The sequence below is a fragment of the Ipomoea triloba genome, chromosome 15, assembly GCF_003576645.1.
Source record: "Ipomoea triloba cultivar NCNSP0323 chromosome 15, ASM357664v1".
NCBI classification, from domain to species: domain Eukaryota; kingdom Viridiplantae; phylum Streptophyta; class Magnoliopsida; order Solanales; family Convolvulaceae; genus Ipomoea; species Ipomoea triloba.
In genome coordinates, this window is record NC_044930.1 from 9,250,090 (window position 1) to 9,271,211 (window position 21,122).

At 36.8% G+C, this 21,122-nt stretch overlaps 4 protein-coding genes across 4 annotated transcripts; 1 reads left to right on the top strand and 3 right to left on the bottom strand.

Annotated features, from left to right (window-relative positions):
* Nucleotides 1–1,523: 1,523 nt before the first annotated feature.
* On the bottom strand, nt 1,524–3,028 carry LOC116006450. Its single transcript, XM_031246814.1, has 2 exons — nt 1,906–3,028; nt 1,524–1,621 (listed from the first exon to the last, which is right to left on the bottom strand). The coding sequence occupies exons 1-2, from the start codon at nt 2,501–2,503 to the stop codon at nt 1,584–1,586; spliced, it is 636 nt and encodes a 211-aa protein (XP_031102674.1). The 5' UTR covers nt 2,504–3,028; the 3' UTR covers nt 1,524–1,583.
* A 2,046-nt stretch (nt 3,029–5,074) lies between these two features.
* LOC116005653 lies at nt 5,075–6,271 on the bottom strand. Its single transcript, XM_031245899.1, has 2 exons — nt 5,766–6,271; nt 5,075–5,591 (listed from the first exon to the last, which is right to left on the bottom strand). The coding sequence occupies exons 1-2, from the start codon at nt 6,269–6,271 to the stop codon at nt 5,075–5,077; spliced, it is 1,023 nt and encodes a 340-aa protein (XP_031101759.1).
* A 5,372-nt stretch (nt 6,272–11,643) lies between these two features.
* Nucleotides 11,644–12,601, top strand: LOC116006038 (rubredoxin). Its single transcript, XM_031246287.1, has one exon. It carries the CDS (start codon nt 11,787–11,789, stop codon nt 12,411–12,413), a length of 627 nt encoding a protein of 208 aa, XP_031102147.1. The 5' UTR covers nt 11,644–11,786; the 3' UTR covers nt 12,414–12,601.
* Nucleotides 12,602–14,029: 1,428 nt separating this feature from the next.
* On the bottom strand, nt 14,030–20,397 carry LOC116005654 (receptor kinase-like protein Xa21). The gene is made up of 6 exons (XM_031245900.1): nt 19,545–20,397; nt 18,814–19,107; nt 15,966–17,894; nt 15,480–15,850; nt 15,353–15,388; nt 14,030–14,091 (listed from the first exon to the last, which is right to left on the bottom strand). Exons 1-4 carry the CDS (start codon nt 20,395–20,397, stop codon nt 15,501–15,503), a joined length of 3,426 nt encoding a protein of 1,141 aa, XP_031101760.1. The 3' UTR covers nt 14,030–14,091; nt 15,353–15,388; nt 15,480–15,500.
* Nucleotides 20,398–21,122: the final 725 nt, after the last annotated feature.

Here is a 21,122-nt window from a genome sequence, read left to right on the forward strand (position 1 = left end):
TCTGATGTAAAACCCAAGATTGAGAGGAAGCAATAGCAAGTATGGTTCTCACTGTGGTCATCTTAGCAACTGGTGCAAATGTTTCTTCGTAGTCGAGACCATATTCTTGTTTATTCCCAAGAGCAACCAATCGAGCTTTATATCTATCCAAGGAGCCATCAGACTTGAGTTTCACAGTATAAACCCACTTGCTACCAATGGGCTTAACATTTTGGGGACACGAAACAATGTCCCAAGTATGATTTTCTTCAAGTGCTTGAAGTTCTTCTTCCATTGCTTGTTGCCAACACTTATGTTCCATTGCCTTTTTATAACAAGTGGGGATAGAGATAGAAGATAACACAGTAGACATAGCCACAGGGGTTGAAAAACCATACCTTTCAACTGGTTTGTGAGGTCTAGAGCTTCTACGAAGAGGAGTGGGATTACTGGAACTTGGTGGAACAGAATCAGTTGTCGCAGGTTGATGCGAAGAAGCCATAGTGAGACCTGTAGGAGGATCAGAAGCAGGAGGGGTGCGTCTATGATAAACACAACCAGGTTTAAACCGATGTACAGGTGTTGGTGATGCAGAGAAATACGGTAAAGTAGATAGAGAAGGAAGTTCTGAAGTTTGTGTGGCGCTAAAAAAGGACTGGTGTTCAAAAAAAATGACATTCCTAGAGACACGAGTTCGACGGGCATGAGGATCATAGCAAAGAAATCCTTTTTGGGTTCCAGCATAACCTAAGAAAGCACACTTAACAGATTGAGCAGTAAGTTTATTCCTCTCATGTGCAGGAAGGTGCACAAAACAAACACATCCAAAAACATGCAGATTGGAATAATTTGGTGCATGCCCAAATAAATAAAAATAAGGGGAATTATTGTTCAAGTTGGGAGATGGTAATCTATTAATTAAATAAACTGCAGTAGCTAAAGCTTCACACCAAAATTTAGAAGGAACACAAGACTCAATTAGAAGAGTTCTAACAACATCAAGAAGATGACGGTTCTTTCTTTCAGCCACACCATTTTGTTATGGAGTGAAAGGACAAGAACGCTGAGAAATGATCCCATGACTTTGAAGAAAGAATTGAAACTCATTTGACATATATTCCCCTCCCGAATCAGATCGCAAGATTCTGATTTTAGCAGAAAACTGTGTTTCAATTAAAGCAAGAAAGACTTTGAACACAGAGAAAACCTCACTCTTAGTCCTAAGAAAATATACCCAAGTAAAACGAGTGAAATCATCAATAAATGTAACAAAGTATTTGTAATGTTCATGAGAGATTACAGGTGCAATACCCCATACATCAGTATGCACGAGTTCAAAAGGTTTGGTGGTATGGGTTTGATGCAATGGAAAAGGAAGAGTTTTGCTTTTGCCAAGTTTACAGGATGCACAATCAACAACATCATTATTAGAAGAAAAATTTTTATTCCCAAGTAAACCAGATTTAAGCAAGATTCGAAGTACATGAGAATTAGGATGTCCTAAACGTCTATGCCACACCTGATTATTACTTTGGATAGCATTACAAGCAACATAATTTGACACTGGAGGAGGAGACAAAAACAAGGGAAAAAGACGTCCCACTTTAGGCCCCTTCGCGATCATTTTCCCGGACACTTGATCCTGCACAAAACAACCAGATTTTGAAAATTGAACGGTGCAGTTACTGTCAACTAATTGTCCGACAGATATAAGATTAGTAGACAACTTAGGAGACACAAAAACATTATTTAAAGAAGCTGAAATATCACCAACGGCTGTGATATGTAAGGAATTTCCATCTGCTGTATGAATCTGAAGATCTCCACTATACTTTTGAACATTTTTTAAAGGCAAGGCAGTGTTGGTCATGTGATGGGAAGCACCAGAATCAAAATACCAAGGCTTAGAATCAGAAGTATTGTTACCTGAAAAACCAAAGGCTGATAGGGCAGAAACTATCATTTGTTGGACCATTTCAGGGGTAATCGTAGACTGACCAGCATTGGAGACACTAGAGGGACCAACCGAGACATTGTAGGCAGTTTCATGTTTCTTTGGAGGCCGAATGGAACACTCTTTGATGATATGCCCTGCTTTCTTACAATAATTGCAGAATTTTTTAGTACAATTATTGGCAAAGTGACCAAAATTCTTGCAACTATAACACTGGACATTAGTCATATCTCTGCCTCCGTTAGATCTCCTTTGGGCAACGTAGGCAACAGGAATTGGAGCAGAATTTTGAGCTTTCTGCTCCAAGACAGCCAGTGTAGTGAGCCGTTGTTCTTCCCTGAGAAGCTCTCCTACACAAATATTCATTGAAGGAACTAACTGTCTATTCATCAGGTTAGACCTGATTGTTTCAAACTCCCCCCTTAACTTCATTAAAAACTGATCACGCTTGCTGGTTTCATGGATATTTTGTACAGCAACTAGTCCTTCAGAAGGAACATTTGCATACACAATATCAGTGTATTCAGTCCAAAGAGTTTCAAATGAAGAATAAAACTCTTGGATTGACATACTCCCTTGACTGAGTTGGCTCAACTCAAGCTCCAATTGAAACCTTCGTGCTGAGTTGCTTTGGTTGTAGACGTTCTTCAAGTAATCTCACATTCCTCTAGAGGTCTTATAAGGCTTGAGACTGAGAAGTATGGAGGGTTCCACACTTCCAAGAATCCAGGACATAATCTGAGCATCCTTTACCTCCCATTTTGCATATTTCTCCTTCTCCTTTTCTTTGTCAGGTGCAGAATCACTGATATGACTCCATAGTTCCTTTCCCTTGACAAAGAGCTCAAATGGGAATGCCCAGGCAGAATAATTTTTGCCATTAAATCGAACAAAAAAATTTTCTGATCTTTCCAAAGACATGGTTCAATCAGAAAACAAGAATAGATCCAAGAAAACAGAACCAAGAACTAAGAGAATAGGTCCAAGAAACTATGATAGCAAGATACAAGTGATACAAGAACAAGAATACTATGATCTTGGAGCAAGACAAGGAACAAGACACAAAGATTATCTCAGGATTTTGGCTCTGATACCATGACATAATAGAGGTTTAACACAGAAAATTAGAGGCTAGTATTTACTGACCAGAACTGAAAAATGATGGAAAACAGATGTTTCTGAGTTCTGAAATAACAAATCTGTGTTATATCTTCATTAGCTAGCTGATACATCTATATATACATGAGAAAATAGACAAGTTTCCTGAAATTCTGCACTATTTACTGCTGCCTAACATTTCTGCTACCTAACATTTCTGCTGCCTAACTTTGCTGCTGTTAACTTTACTGCCTAACTTTGCTACTGTTTATTTTACTGCTGCCTAACACATAATAATTATAATAATCTCAACAATCAGAAATATACTACACATTTTGCTGCTGCATTGACAGTGTCCTTGATTGCTACAGGTCTCCAGATGTTTCTGTCAATGCCCCCAGGATGGACAAGGTGCTTGAGTTCCCCTTAGCCTCGTACGAAGACCCTTTCCATCCTATCCGTAAAACTTCATCAACTTCTGTGCAAGATTCCTCTGGGTCGCCAGAAGGGGACTGTTCAATAATGAAAGATAAATGCACAATCCAGATCGCTGACAGCAAATCTGATAAATTGAGCTACACTGGTGGTTGGCAAGGATTTACAAGCCCCATCCTGCCAATGGATCGCGAGGATGGAAGTGATTGTTCTGATCAAAATGCTACTGCTGGTGCATCAAGTCGAACCTCATCAGACCAAAGGCGTCGTCGTTTTGATATGTCATCTTACAAACACAGAGCCGAAGCATTAGAAGGACTGCTTGAATTTAGTGCAAGGCTGACTGCCTAGGGTTCTTACTGATTTTTAGGGATTATTCAAGCAGAAATTTAATCGTATTATAGATTGTTTGGATTATATATTCAAATAGCATGCATAAAGTGATTGAAATGTACAAAAACTTTTGAGATCACTGTTTCTGTGAATATAGTACATTATTTTTGTTCATAGGGTACATTATCACAAGAGTTGTATTTACCTCTTTCTTTTACAAAATTTTGCATAATATAGGATTTAATGATATGTTAGGATATAGGGTACATAGAAAACAACTTTAATATAGGATATTGATAGTATTTTGCAGTTTGGCTACAAAGCCATGTGTAAAAATAATAAATAATTCAGAATGTAACTGATGCAGAACTATAGGTTGAGTTGAAAGGATAGACAAGTTGACACACAACTCAAAGAAATAATAGCAAACTAGTTGCAAAAATGCCTAAGGAGTAAGGATTTTATCCTACTGTACTAGATCAATCCAAATATACAAACAAGAAGATTATGTACTAGTTAAAATGCACACTGCTTCATGACCATTCACATAGGCAGCCTTGATCATTCTTACTAAATACAAATTGAGTTTAGTTTGAGTTGCTTTGAACTAATCACTGAGGAACTGATGCACTATTTTATGATATCTTACCCGGATATTAATGCCTTGTTGGTGTGCTAGATTGGTTAAGATCTTTATTATTTTTATCATTACACTTGGTTTTGGACATGGACTAAATAGTTTTCTGTGGAGAAAAGCAGAGTGAGCAAAAATGAATCTATCTGTTTCTCTACTTTACTTTTCTAAATCCTTTCTCTGGTCTCTGGTGTTGGTTCCAATAAATTCAGAAGGTCACAGGAGAAGATCATGAGCTAAAGAGTTTTTATTGGTAACAAAAGATGAACTTTATATAAGAAGTCCTTCCCCCAAAGATTCATATTGCACTAAAAATAGTTGAAATGACAGACTATCAACTCAAAGTTTTTCCAGCTTCAATTCGAACCCTTAACCTCTCCACAAACTGTTGAGTAGCCTGAAATCAGCGTATCTCAATCACCTAATTAAGCCTCTAGCTAGATTCGAGACGAGCTCTAATAATACCATGAAAAGAACAGAATTGCAAAAGGAAGAAGAAGGATTTGAAGAAGAAGAAGAAAAAGTGAAGGGAGGATAGAGAGAATTGAATTGAGAAAAAAAAAACAATTATTATTAATCTCCAAGCCTAATGGGTCCCATTAAATAAGAAGAAGGGAAGGGAAATATCTAATAACAAAGACTTAAATTGTTGAATGAGGTTTTTTCCTTCCTGGGATATTACATAATTTGCAGCATTCGCAGCATTTCTGCATCACTTCTTTCAGCCGGACTCGATGAATTGGATCCCTCAGAGAATCACGTCTTCGATATTCAATGCACGGACATTTCCAAAGAGGGAGTCCACGATAGAGGCGGGTATGGATGCGGCCATAAGCATCATAATGGTAATAATAATAATAATAATAATAACAATGATAAGAATCTCCTAGCGTCTTCTTCTGTGTCTTCTTCTGTGTTCTATTATTCGCCTCATCTCTTGAGGGGTAACATAATTTGCAGCATTGGCAGCATTTCTGCTCCACTCCTATTCGTCGATTGGGACGCCTTCGAAATCGAATGCACGGACAACATTCGGGACGACGAGAACTCACAAGATCGTCTCTATTACAATCATAATAATAATAACAATGATAAGAATCTTTTGCCGCTCCATGTGTTCTATAATTTGCCTTCATACCATTCCATTCTTCCATAATCCTGGATGCACACAATAATGTAGGTACTCCAATTGAAAAGTAAGTCTAATCACATCAAGTGGAAAAGATTGAATTGAAGTATATTGTTTTTGACAAAAAAAAAAAAAGAAGCTGACTAATTAATTAAGGGATGGAACGGAGGGAGGGAGATTTAATTACAATAATTATTACATACCGGTTCAAGCTGGCCATGAATTCAGCGCTATGCTCCAGGAACACAGTAGATCTATTCATATGGTGTTCCAAGTTGCAAAGGAATTGTTTAAAGTCAAAGTTGTCATAGAATTGATGAAACCAGTCGGCAAGGAATTGTTTAAAGTGGTTAAGGTTGGCATAGAATCGATGAAACCAGTCCGCCAGGAATTTACAGCATTTCTGCAGAGCCTTATTTTCAGAATCTTCCTTCACCTCCTCCACATCTAATTCTACTTCTTCGCTATACTCCTCCTCCTGCCAGACTTGGTTATTCGGATAAAATTGGGAACGGCTTAAAGGACTCACAGGAACACCGCTGCTATAACCATAACCATTTGAATAAAATTGGAAAGGAACGCCGGAAGTATAACCATAACCATTTAGAAATTTTGAGGGAAAAAATTGGGAACGGTACGGAGGAAAAGGAGCGCCGCCGTTGTCGGCGATCACCATCTGCACACTCACGTATCGAAGAAAACCTGCCATGCCTACCTACCTCTCAATATTCTTAAACTCGATTATCTTCTTTATGGCTTTTCTATTTATAAAGACAAGAACAACCAATATAATTACTTGGGAAGCTAAGAAAGAATTATAATTACAAAAGGAATATAAAACATAACCAACAAATTGCCTATTATAATAGAAAAATCATGCAAATTTATAATTTAGAATTATAGGTACTTGGGAAGAAAGAATTATAATTACAAAAGGAATATAAAACATAACCAACAAATGTATAGATGCTATACACCGGTGGTGAATGAGAAGGCGCCACCCGTTAAAAAAATGGTCAACGCTGAGCAAGCCTTTTTTTTACAAAATTTATATTACTTTCTAAATTATTATATTTTTAATAAGAAAATTCTTTATTTTTTATTAATAAAATCCATCTAATTTTCTGATCCTATTTTTTTTTATTACCTATATAATATGAAACACGTATAACAATTTTGGTTTGGAGTCAAGCTAGCATTCATGATTCTGTTTAACTTATTAGGACTCTAGTGTACTGTGAGAGTCATAGTATAGCTCATTCACTTCATATTTGTTAGTAGTATACTATTTGTGTTATAGTAGGACTCTTGTTGAGTCCCAGTTTAGTGTTATTTATTATATCTTCTGAACTATTTTCTGTAAGTTTATGTTTCCCAGATAATCTATATTCTCATCATATTTATCTTCTGTACTAGTTTTTCTCATGCGCGATGCACACAAAATAGGTGTCCAATATTAATATTTTATATTAAAATTTTTAATTTATTTAGATTTTAAATATTTAAAATACAAAGTCAAAGAGAATAGACTACCTCAAGTCTAGAAGAAGTCTACTCAAAATCAACAAATGTCTAAGTAAAAAAAGACAATTGATTGCCAACACTTGGACAAAAAAAGTATGAGCTACTAAGCGTGTAGGCCTAATATACACAAAACTTAAGTAACATGCAAAAAAAAGACAATACTCAACATGTTGCCAACATGACAAATATAGGCTAGCCACGAATGTAACCAGGCCTCTAAGTCACCCAAAGGCCAAGCAAGTTGTAAGGCTACTTGCAGGCCGCATCGATCAAAGAAAGGTACACAGGCCAAAATATAAGTATATGTAAGAAGAACGACACATAGACCTAAAGTAAAGTAAAGACATTGGCACACAGACCCAAATTACATTTCGAAAGAGTTTTAATTTACATCATAGGAAAGCTAGCTAGGAGAGTATGTTGGTACTAAAACACAAATTAAACACATCTATCGGTGTCAGTTTGAAATGAAGAACTTAGGTTTGGTTTGGTAAGCATTAGGTACGGCTATATATGCCATTATACTTCCTGGATGCCTCATTGCTGTCAAGTACCGGTTTATAATAACCCCATGGAGCTGCTGGCACAGCAAATGTGCTGTAGTGCATCTGTTGAGGAGGATTAGGGGTGATCTCATTTGGGTCATAAGTCGCTGTCTTTTTAGCTTCCTCCACCAGTTTCATCATATCACTCACCTCATCATTTGTTGTTGTGCTGCTAACTGGTTGCTTGTACGATCCACTGCTGTAATTTGGTTTTGTTTCACTGGCTTTGTGGCTCACATTTGTGCTTGATCTTAATATGCCACTCTTCTTGGAATCATCATCTTCATCTTCATCTTCAACCGGCCACTCAGAATATGGGATCTTGTAAGCAATTTTCTTGTTGTTGATGTCTGGAATTTCCTCGTCATGGGTGTTTTTGGTTTGTGCTCCATTGAATTTGGGTTTCTCGTGGTCGTCTTTGTTGGTTTTGTAAGTGCTATGCCCTTTCCTGTTGGGCCAGTTAGGCCTTTGACCACTATCCATGCTATTGTAATTTGCTGTCTTGGCTACATCAGAATTGGACCTTTCATTGGGGAGTGGGCTTGTTCCTCGACTGTCTTGGAGGTTCAATTCGTCAAAGTTCTTGAGCACCAAACCGGTGTTTATCTTGTCCCTCCCATTCTCAATGTTGTCGGGAGAAGGAGAACCCTCTTGATGACTTGGCCAACTAGGCTTTGTACTTGGTGAGCTTGGATGGTTCAAAGTGAGATGTGTCATGGATCTAGGTGGAGATTCAACTCGACTTGACCAATTTGGCTTAGTACTAGCATTGTGAGTGCTCAACAAGGGATACTCCGTGGGTCTAGGTGGAGAGTTATCTCTACTTGACCAATTTGGTCTCACACCTGAGTTAGGATGACTCGACTCAAGATACATAAATTTTGGTGGAGAGTCGTCATATTGGCTTGGCCAATTTGGTCTTGTGCTTGAGTTAGGATAATAACTCGATTCATGATGTGTCACGAACCTAGACGGGGAGTCATCTCTGGTTTGCCAATTTGATCTAGGGCTTGAGTTGGGATGATTTGAAACAAAACGCCTTGTGGATGGAGGAGGGGAATTATATTGGCTTGGCCAATTTGGTTTAGCACTTGAATTTGAATGGCCAACTTCAAGATACTCCACTGATCTAGGTGGAGAGTCATATTGCCTTGCCCAATTTGGTGTAAAACCCGGGTTGGATTGACTCAACTGATGACGAACCAGAGGTCCACTGAAAGAGTTGTCACGACTAGGCCAATTTGGTCTAGCACTACTTGAGTTAATATGGCTCAACTCAGGATGCATCATGGATCTAGGCGGATAGTCATCCTGATCATGATTTGGCCAATTATGTCTACCACCCGAGTGATTAGGATGGTTCCACTCAGGATGTGTAATAAATCTAGGTGGAGATTCATCCCGACTCGGCCAATTACGCCTAGAACCGGTTCTAGGACGCCCCAACTCTTGATGCTCATCAGTGTCTTCCCAACTAGGAAACTTTGCCATGTTGGGAGGACTAAACTGATGAGAATACTCATCATACTTGAGTGGAGACTCATCTCTGCAGCCCCAATAGGTACGACTTTGATGAACAGGAGCACCAGACATGGCTGCTTCCTTAAGAAACTGGTCAAGGAAGCTTTTAGCCATCCCAAGATTATCATCACGGTCCTCCTTGAGACTATAATGAGTAGTCATCGCAGGGCGAACAACCTTAACCACCCTTTCGGTCCTCACAACGTAGCTGTCTGAGCCATCTACGTTTGGATAGTGTGTGATGGAGCTTTTCCTCTGCCCACCATCAACAACCACTGCTCTTGGCTTGCTCATCACGCCGCCATCTTCGTAGGGATAGCCATACCCATCCTCGTTTGGCTTTCCCTTCGTACCATCAAAATCCTCGTACTCCTCGTCGGCCACCTTTTTGTTGCTTGCTTTACTATCAAAACCATACGACCAATCCATTGATGATTGATCAGATCAGAATTGAAAGAAATCAAAGCTCAGTTTTTCTCTATGCATATGCTTTCTCTTATTTTTTGTTTTCTGATGCTACTTAAGAGATGAAGTTTCTCCTTTTATAGACAAGCCAAGGGGTGCTTAGCTTGTTGAACTATTGATAAATAACTGTGAATTATATTACAGTACGTGTAACTTTCACTCTAAACTATTATTTATTCCCTTTAAATCTTATTATGGTCAAATGACTCTTTTCCTGCTTAGGCACTTATCCATGCCAGTCTTTTATCTCTTAGAGAGTCGATATGAGGTTGTATTTTTTTGAGTGATGATATGAGGTCGTATTAGTTACACGTAAAAATAATTGACTCACACAATATGGAGTAAGATGCACATTTGAACCTTTGGTCCTGTATGTTGGGCTTGGCATTTCATGATGCTCAATTATTGGATTCTTTATGCCTTGCCTTCCTATCTTAAAGGAATCAAATTCTATTTGAATAAACGTTTGGCATATATTAATGGTCTCTTTATTACCAAGTCATGAACAAGATTATTGATAGTAATTAAACTGTTTGAGAATCACTTATGGTAGAAGATCAGAGAGCGGATATTTGTGAATTTATGTTGTGCATGCGCGCTCCAACGAGCTGGCATGTGTACGCAGATAATTTATCCTAGCGCTTAGCTAGCTACCTTTTCCATGTGATAGTAAAATAAGTATTCCGTAGTAATTTATCTTTGAGTTAATTCTATTTTTGGTCTTATATTTATAGGTATTAGTCCACTTTTAGTCATCTATTTTCAAAACATTACCGTTGGTCCTTTTTTTTTATTTATTTATAAATTCACAGGGTCTTTCTCCATCCATTAAACGATCCGGGTCCACCCACGTTCGCTTCAGAAGGCTTCGGGTTCTCCCGAAATTCTTTCCTACAAAGAGATCAGAGCCACTTGTCACTTGAACTACCCCATTGGGTTATTACCTTTGGTCCTAGTATTATTATAATATGATCATTTTTTATCCTCTATCAACAAAATTGTTTAAATAACGTTAAATGTAAGGGCATTTTGGTGTTCTAAGTGTTAAGTCATTTTTTTTTGGTCATATATATATATAAACATCCTCATTGGTCCTAACAATCTAACATTATTGTGACATGATCATTTTTTGTCCTCCGTCAACAAATATATTTAAATGACATTACAAATTATGTTATTAACTACACAAAATCCGTTGTTTTTTCTTCTTGGCAATAAACCTGTTATCAATATATAAGTCTATTGCAAAAATCAAAAAGTGCAATTGAAAAAAACAAGTTTACTTCGTGACAAACCTTAAGTCTAGTACATAAGTCTACTTAATAAAATTCACAAGACTTGTAGTTCTATTACCAAGAAGAAAAAAAAAGGATTTTGAGTGGTTAATAACGTTATTTTTAATATCATTTAAACATATTTGTTGACGGATGATAAAAATGATTATGCCACAATAATTTTAGGACAAAAAAATGTTTTTTGAAAAAAAAAAGGATTAAAAGTGAAATGACACATATAAATCTAGAACAAAAAAAAAAGACTTAACCCTTAAAACTAAATAAACCAAAATGTCTTTGTATTTAATGTCATTTAAACACTTTTGTTGACTAAGGACAAAACATAGTCATGTCACAATAATGTTAGAACCAAACGAAAATATTTTTTTATAAAAATGATTAAAAGTAGACTGACACCTATAAATATATGACAAAAAATCTGTTGCTTTGATAATAAATAAATGATTAAAGTTATATCACAAATAATTAAGTGACCAAATCTATGCTTTACCCAAAACTAAGACACTGAAAGTGATTTGTTTTTTTTGCCTAAGTACCTTGTAATTTGATGATATCATTGTTATCATTCTAAACGAAAGGTTATATCTTAGAGTTTGCTATAACTAAGTTAGATTGTAGTTAAAAAAAAAAGTGTCATTTTCTTATTATTTTATTTTATGAGATTATACCAAATTTATATATAACACAATTTTCCAAACCTTATCCGAGTGTGATGATGAAAGGGCATATGCTCTTTCATGGATCCCCTCTCACTTCTCCTCCACTCACTCAACCCCATAGCCACATGTCCTCAAAACCAACACTGTCTTTGCAGCAGCGCTAACCCAAAAACCAGAAAATATCAGATTGATCTCAACAACAGAGAAGCTCTTTAATGGCTTCATCAGCAACAACTAGAGCTTCCTTCACATTCTACCTCTCCCAGACCCAACTCCCCACTCCTCCAAAACCCAAACCCCACCTCTCCTACCCCTATTCTCCTCTCCTCCCAAAACCCCTCTCCCTTTCCTCCATTTCCAGACACCCAAAGCCTCCAAGATCCCTAGATGTCTCCCAAGAAGACAAGCCCATTTCCCAGCAGCCAATTTCAGAACAGGCTGTTCAAGAACCAAGCTTTTCTCCAGAAACCTCTCAAGATTCACCCACAGAGGCTGAGAGTTTGGATAAGAGGAGATTGGAGGAGAAATTTGCTGTGCTAAACACTGGGATTTATGAGTGCAGGTCCTGTGGGTTCAAATATGATGAGGCAGCTGGTGACCCTTCATATCCCATTCCTCCTGGGTTGCCCTTTGATAGGATGCCTGAGGATTGGAGGTGCCCTACTTGTGGGGCGGCCAAGAGTTTCTTCCAAAGCAAGAGCGTGGAGATTGCGGGTTTTGCCCAGAATCAGCAATTTGGATTGGGTGGTAATACTCTCACCTCTGGCCAGAAGGCTATCCTTATCTATGGTGGTTTGTTCTTGGGATTCTTGTTCTTCTTGTCTGGTTACTTTCTGCAATAGCTGAGGACTTTATGTTTTGCACAATTTGATGATTCTCAGTTAGTATAGATTTTTGCACTTGTGTTGTTATGTGATGATAATAATAGTGTATGGTTTGGTATACAGAGATGTAAGTAAGATTCAAATACATGCAAAAACCATATAGTAGTTCTGCCCATCAGTGATCATACATAGTACTTTTGAATTTAGATTTTGTAGAATGGTGGCTGCTCTTATATATGTGGTAAGAATGTTGGATAGTATTGAGGTTTCTTGAGACGTCATTCGACTAAAACCAAACATGAAGGTTCTGCCTAGACTATTGATGCCAAAGAAACCTTAGTGCAGACAAATACAGAGAAATCAAGAAATGTCACTGGTGCCCCTTGTTTGACCGATCACCTTAAAGCCTTGCTCCAGCGGCAACGTGGGGGGTTTGAATCCCTACCTAGGGGGTCATTGGGAGACCTTAACCGATTAGATGAAGACCCCTTGTGCATAGAGTGTACAAGAAAGGGGTTGGAACCTAGGACTGATGGGGCACAACTTGCGATTTACCTCCTCCAAGCTCCAATGGCTCTTGGGCAGGGGTTTTGGAGGCTTAGGATTAGTCTGGCATAAGCTGGAAACCTAATGTATAAAAAATGTCACTGGTTGTGTCATCTTATTCGATGTTTAAGGTAACAGGGATCAACCCAGACAGTAGCAAATTAAATACTTTATAGGCGTGAAGAACGGGATATAGTACTAACTAGAACCCTAAGATAAGTGTCATTTTTATAAACATGAACAACCCAAATTTGAATTCACATTCTGAATATCCAAGCATAAGACAAAAGAAAATTTTCATTACCACCAAACCAAGTAAAAGCATAGTATATACTACAACAGGATCAACTCTATATTTTCATTTAGAGGTTTCTGCTGAAAAGAACAAGGCAAGTTGATGTTTTGCAGCCATTCTTTGTGTAATATGCTGCAATGGAGTTCTTTTCTTGCTGTGATGTCAAGATGATAAGCTTAAATTCACATGTAAACTCGAGATAAGACCATATTTCTTGTTTAAAAGCACACAATCACACTGCTTGTATATCAATCTATCCCATTGCTCTGCCTATTAGTATTGTAGCATTTAGAGTTGTTAGAATGTTTGTTTTACACTTGAATAAACACTTCCTGTTACCATTGTAGTTTAACACATATTTGTATATAATTGTTTACAAGTTTACATATTTTATGATCTTTAAATGGTACTGATGTACACTAGTGACCACAACTATATATGATTCGATTCCTGCGCCTTGTGGCTACTAGCAAAGAAAAGCTTATGACCTTATTTTAAGTTAGCTTATCCTTTGTGCTGTGTCTCAAAGGCCTTTTTTTGTCTTGCTTTTGTCCCTAATCTCACCTCAATGTTTGCTTTAAGAGTTGTAGTTGTAAAACTCTTAAGATAAATTACTTATTTTACTATCAATTACTAAAAATAGCGAAGTCATTCAACGTTAAAACAAAAATGTTTTTGACCCTACAAAGTAAAATTAGACAATATGTTTAAGCAAATGTAATAAAATAAAGTTACAAACAAGAAAAGTAAAAAGGAAATAAAATGCATGACAAGATCTTTCCTTATGGCCAATGCTCCGAGTGGAGGTACACACTGAATACTTAGTTCATCTTCCTGATCTCAAAGCATCCTAGCCTGCATCAAGTTTCAAGTTTAATTCTTTGTATCACACACCAAATACAATTTCTTAGACTCTACTATTGGCAGAAATGAGGGATGAAATACAATAATAAAATAGTGCTGAATTCATATGCCAAGCTATGGCGGCTAATTATACCATGGAGTATGGTCTATCTTACATTGTGGAACCTAGTCGAAAATGACATTTATATTAGAGTTTATTACCAAAATGGTCTCTCGACTATTGCGAAATTACCAATTTGGTCCTCGACAATTTTTTGTGAGCAATTAAATTCCTCGACTTTGAAAAATTTAACCAATTTGGTCCTCCGTTTATTTTTCTGTTAAACATCCGTTAAATCAGGACCAAATTGGTAATTTTGCTATAGTCAAGGGACCAAATTGGTAATTAATTTTCACTGAAATGGTCCCTTGACTGTAGCAAAATTACTAATTTGGTCCTGATTTAACGGATGTTTAACGACAAAATAAACGGAGGACCAAATTGGTTAAAATTTTCAAAGTCGAGGGACTTAATTGAGCACGAAAAATTGTCGAGGACCAATTTGGTAATTTCGCAATAGTCGAGGGACCATTTCGGTAATAAACTCTTTATATTATGTGTTTACAATTAATATATTATAAGCTTAAAGTTAACTGATTATATACCTATAAATAAATTGGATGTATATAATTTGTTAACTGCATTCATATGATTTATTAATTATAGACAAATAATATGTTGGGAAAATTGTAATATATGTCCCCCACAAATATGTCAATTATAATTAGTGTCGTTCTTAAATTATTAGTGGTGTAAATGTTGTTTCTTAATTTTCAAAACGTGACATATATTATCCCTCCCTAGTAGGAAGAAGGAGACAAATTTTCGTCTGGGGAAGGAGAACAAATGAAGAAAGAAAAATGGAAGAAAAAAAAAAGTGATCTTCAAACAAGAAAATTAGCGAGTAACCACATTTACACTATTAATAATTCAAGGGTGATATAGATAATTGACATATTTGTGAGGGACATAATTTATAATTTTTCTTAATATGTTAACTAATAATATTGTTAATTACATATACATAATATGTTAATTGCAATAAACACATTTAATTGAAAATGCACATAAGATTTTAATTATAGACACATAATTTGAATGTCGTTTTGGAGCATTGTGGACTCTAGTCCATGATATAACAATTTAGTGATGGCATGCAACACTTTGAAATGGGAAGTAAATATAGAACATGCACTTGTAGTGAATAATTACCTTTATATTATTCCTCAGCTTAAACCCTGTGTAAATCTACAACAAAAGAATGAATGATCAATATCTTAAAAATTCATATGATTTTTCATTCCACTGAGATAAATCAAGCTAGGGTTAAACTACTTACCAGACAATATTGTTAGATCAATCAAAGAAAAACTTTTTGATACTGCCCTTGGATCTTCTTCAATGTTACAACAATGTCTTTGAAGTTTGGCCTTGCATCAGGAGATTCAGCTGCACAATTTAAAGCCAATTCTAGTAAAGTGGATACACACTCCAACACAGCACTTGAGTTTTCATCTTGTTGTCCCAACAAATTGGTATCTACCACTTGAGCTACACCATTAGGTAGTGAATCCTTTATCCAACTCTTTAAGGTTACGCCTTCGACGAACATCTCGTCAGTAGGTTTTCTTTTTGAAAAGACTTCCATCAACATAATGCCATAACTATAAACATCACACCGTGTAGATACAATCCCTTTTAACCCATACTCTACAATGGATAAAAATCAATATTAACAACACAATTTGAAAATTTATACTCTCTTACCAAAAGAAAAAAAAAAAAAAAGAAAGAATAAAATGAGAAACATAAAAAAAATGTTCACCTGGTGCCATGTAACCCAATGTTGCTAAAGTCTTAGTATGCATAAAGCTTTCCTCTGTGCCCATCAATTTTGTTATACTAAAATCACCAACATGGGCAACCATTTCTTCATCTAATAGGACATTGCTAGGCTTTAGATCGCAATGGACTACAGATGATGAATAACCATGGTGAAGATATTCTAAAGCACATGCAACGTCAATCACTATGTTGAATATTTGTCCAATGCTCAACGAGTTTTCTGAATATAACCATTCCTCCAAACTCCCATTTGACATGAACTCAAGGATCAAGGCTTTAAAGTTCTCTCCACAGCAACCTGTTATGACCTTAGTAAGATTTCGATGGCGAACATTGCGCAACACTTGGCACTCAACATCAAAACTCTTATCTCCATCATCTGATTGGTTAAATACCTTCACTGCAACCATCATCCCATCATTCAAAATGCCCTTATAAACAGATCCAATACTCCCAGTACCTATCAAGTTGTTAAGACTGAATCCACTGGTGGCTCGAAAAATTTCATGGTATGAAATCCTTTGTACTTCTATTGCAGACAAAGGGTTTTCCACCACATTTGGAGGGTTATTTTTTCTTTTATACCATACCAATAGATAAACAACAACAATGACTGATATTGTTATTACCACTACTGATGGCACAGTTGCAACTAGAAGCAGTCTTTTCTTGCTTGAATTATGAACTTGATTGGCCTTGCAAGGTGGGACATGAAACCTTGGAAGTCCACATAATGGTCCATTAGACACAAACTCTTGATAAGTGAAGTTTGCAAAGCATCCCCCAGATGGAATTTCACCACTCAAATCATTAAAAGAAACATTGAATCGCTTGAGATTTCTAAGTTTTTCTAAAGATTTCGGGATTGAACCTGTGAGATTGTTGTACGACAAGTCCAAGATTTCTAAGCTCAAAATGTCACCAACTGAATCAGGAATAGTACCCTGCAGTGCATTGTAGCTTAAGGAAAAGTTAAGCAAGTTCTGTAGGGCACCAATTGTGTGTGGGATACCTCCTGAAAATTGATTATACGATAGATCTAAAGTTACCAACTCACTTAAGCTTCCAACTTCATTAGAAATAGAGCCATTCAAGAAATTGGAGTTCAGGCTAAGCTGCAACAGATGTGTTAGGTTCCATAAGCTTGCGGGTAATCCAAACGTTAATCGATTATAGCCTAGTGAAAGCCTTGTGAGTGAAGTCAAATTACCAAAGCAATCCAATAGGGGACCAGATATCTGATTCATCGCCATGTATAATTCTACCAAGTTGTGTAGTTGGCAAAAACCACTTGAAATCTCTCCAATGATATTGTTTTTAGAAATGCTTAATCTTTGAATGTTGTGTAGGTTTCCCAATGATTTTGGCACGTGGCCGGTTAGGCTGTTGAATGATAAAAGTAACACACCCAAGTTGCTCAAATTTCCAATTTCTTCTGGGATGCCACCCTTCAGCTCACCACTTTGAATAGATAAGTATTGAAGGGAAGTTGAAAGATTTCCAATTGAAGCTGGAAGGACAACTTGCAAAGGATTAGCTGACAAATCTAGCACTTCCAAATATTTACAGTTTGCCAAGGAATTAATAAGACTCAATTCTGAGGAAGAAGAAGGTTCATTCCTAAAATTATTTAAAGGGAGGACCAAATCTGTAAGATAGCCGAGCTTTCCAAGAGAGTTGGGAATGGGACCGCTAAATTCATTAGCGCCAAGGTCTAAACGATTGAGCATAGAGCAATTTGATATAGACTCAGGTAGGACTCCACTGAAGCTATTCTCACTCAAATATATTACTTGTATATTTGGTACACCATAGCACATGCTTGAAGGAAGGCTTCCATGAATAGAATTAAAGGCGAGACTAAGTCCGACTAGTGTTGAGATATTGAAGATAGCTGGTGTTATTGTACCTGCTAAGTAGTTATCTTTTTAAAAACTGCATAACATAAAGAAAAATACTCATGGACTCCCAAACTTAAAAGAAGAAAAACATGAATGGATAAACATGAGTAAAAAATGAGAGTAGAATTTAGGAGTCTATGTAGAATTAAACCAGCTAAAATTTTCAATTTCATTAAATTGACTCCCTAAATCAAGCGAATAGTTCAATTGAGCTCCTAAGTAAAAGAGTTTCATTCAAACCCCTTAAACCGGCTAAAATTTTCAATTGAATCCTAAATCAACGTATTTAGCATGTTGGTATAAGGGAATAGCAATTTCATTCCCTTGTAATTCCATGAAATTTACAATTTCATTGTTTGATAAGAGGGAACTGCAATAACCTCCAACCATGGAACTGAAAATCCAAGCACACTCCTCTTCCCCCTCCTCTTGGAATTGGAATTCCACATCCCATGGAATTGGAATTATTATTATTGGATCAAGGGAGGGGGTACCCAATAGATCTATCGTTTGTTCACAGTAGCATTTTCGGCACCAAGGCTACCAATGCATTCGTCACGGATTATCCTGCGGACCTCTTTGTGGAGACGGTCAAACTCAATCCAATTGCATTTTTTTTTTGTTGCAATCTTAGCAAGATTATTAGCCACCACGTTTTGATCTCGTGATATGTGGGAAACCTTGATCTCCCATTATTATTATTATTGTTGTTGTTGTTGTTGTTGTTGTTATTCTTCTTGTTGTTGTAATTATATATTATTGTTACATTACACACACGCGCACACACAGTCCTCTACATGAATACATACAATTTAATATTTCAAATACACAATGCACACAATCTACACTAAAATAGTTTGTGTGCATATGTATAATAGATTCTGTGCATTTATGTTTGTTCTCAAAATGGGTAACATCATAACATACCTGTAAAACGGTTATTGCCCAGGTTTAGAGTGCGAAGTGCAAAGCATTTATCAAGCATTATTGGGATTGAACCATGTAGCAAATTATAATCCAAAAGAACTTTTTCAATTCCCGGAAGATGATGGCATATGTTTGTTGGAAGAGTACCAACTAGCCTATTTGCCCCTAAATTAAGATATTTTAAGGAAGACATGTTGAATATGCCAAGAGGTATGGACCCGGTTATTTGTTCATTTTGTTCTAATCTCAATGTCTTCAAGCTTATGAGATTACCGATCTCTTCTGGTATTGCACCTGCAAATTAAATCTCCAAAATCAACCATTTATGCATTGAATTTAAGTAAAAATTTTAGAATTTAATCCCATTCAATAATGTTCGATAATACTCCATAATAATAAATTTAGTTGACCAGAGTGATAGTGCACTCTCATCTTTTAAAAGAGGTAAGTTATGAGCTCAATCAAAATCCATTATCATTTGAAAAAATCAATATGGTCAGCAATTTGTCCTTTAATTTGATTGAATTAGCGCAGAACTAGCAGTGATTAGTTCAAGTATAGTATGGGTTAATAATAGCAATAAACCAATATGGTCAACACTTAATAAGAATAGCAATAGTAACTACTACTAGTAATAACCCTAAAGGGTGATTGAATTCTCGTACCAGAAGATCAGACAGGTTCCCCTTGTCACCCCAAAAGATAATATAGGCGGTAAATAATTTGGTTACCTCTGAGAAGATTGCCAGCAAGAGCTAAATTTTCAAGCTTGCTTAAATTACCAATTCCGCTTGGTATCTGCCCTTGAAAATTGTTGTAAGAAAGTGACAAGTTTTGGAGGTGAACACATCTGGATAATCCTTTTGGGATTTCACCATATAACTTGTTTTGAGCTAGAGAAAGGGACACAAGTGATGTAAAACTATCGCACATGTTGGGAGGGAGATTACCAGACAAGTCATTTGCTGTAAAAGCAATTACTTGTAATGTAGGTATGTTGAAAATAGCGGACGGTATTGTACCCGTCAACCGATTATCCTCAACGCCAAACACCTTCAACCTACGAAGCCTTCCAATCTCTTCAGGAATCACTCCGTGAAGAAAGTTGCCACCTAGGCTCAAAACTTCTAAAGTCGAGATGTTGCCCAGTAAAGACGGCAATGAACCAGTAAAAGTGTTGTTTTGCAGATCGAGGTATTTGAGTTTAGGCAAGCGATTAAACCACCCCGGGAGATTTCCGCTGAAGCTATTCCCCTGAAAATTGATGGAAACAAGGAAAGACATGTCTGCTAATTTCTCAGGAACTTCACCAACAAGTTGCAGTCCTGAAAGATTGATGCGAGTCACCCGGAGATGTGGAGAGCCGCAAGTGATTCCAATCCAATCACAGGGAGAGGTGCGGGTGGACCAATTGGTGGCCAAGGTTTTGAGAGGGTCGGAAGTGATGTGAGCTTTCAAAGAAAGAAGGGAAAATTGATCGGTAGTAATGTTGGTCATAGAGGACAGGGCCAAGGTGGGCATTAGAGATTGCATCAACAAGAAGATAGCAAATGTTATGGAAAACAGAGATAAGGTTTTCTCCATGATTAAGGCTTAAACAGCAGGATACTGTGCGGGATAGCTTGCTCTTGATCATGGAATTAATTTTTAGTTTTATAATATATATTAATATTAATTTTTGGCCCACACACTATATTAATATTTGGCCCCCCACTACCTCCCTAGTCTGGCAGCCTGCTGGGAATTGGTCAGCTGTTGATTATGCTGGAAGCTCTGGGGATCAAGCCATTGAATTTGAATATGAAAGATGGAGAAACCAAAATATCATTCAACTTAGAAATTAATTCGCATTCAATCTAAAGAAGGGATAAAGCAATGTTAAAGTTGATGGAAGACTGCACTCAGAAATCATATTCCAATCAGTCAATACTACTAAAGTTAACTATGGTATATGCATTGTTTCTTTAAAATAGCCACATCTGTTACTGAAATGAGGCAATTTAAATGTAAAAATGGTACACCTAACCTTGAAGCATTAAAAATGCGCACCTTAATACACAAAACATGCACGATAAAAACACAAACAAAGCACGTTAAGAAGGAAAAGAACGCACTTAAGTATTAAATGGCACAACTTAAATACACAAATCATGCACCTTAAGAAGGAAAATCACGCACCTAAAGCCTTAAGCCGATGCTCATTAAGTTTCAACCACTAACGCACCTTAAACACACAAACCACACACCTTAAGAAGGAAAATCACGCACCTAAGACTTTAGATTGTCGCACTTAAGTTTCAACAATTAAC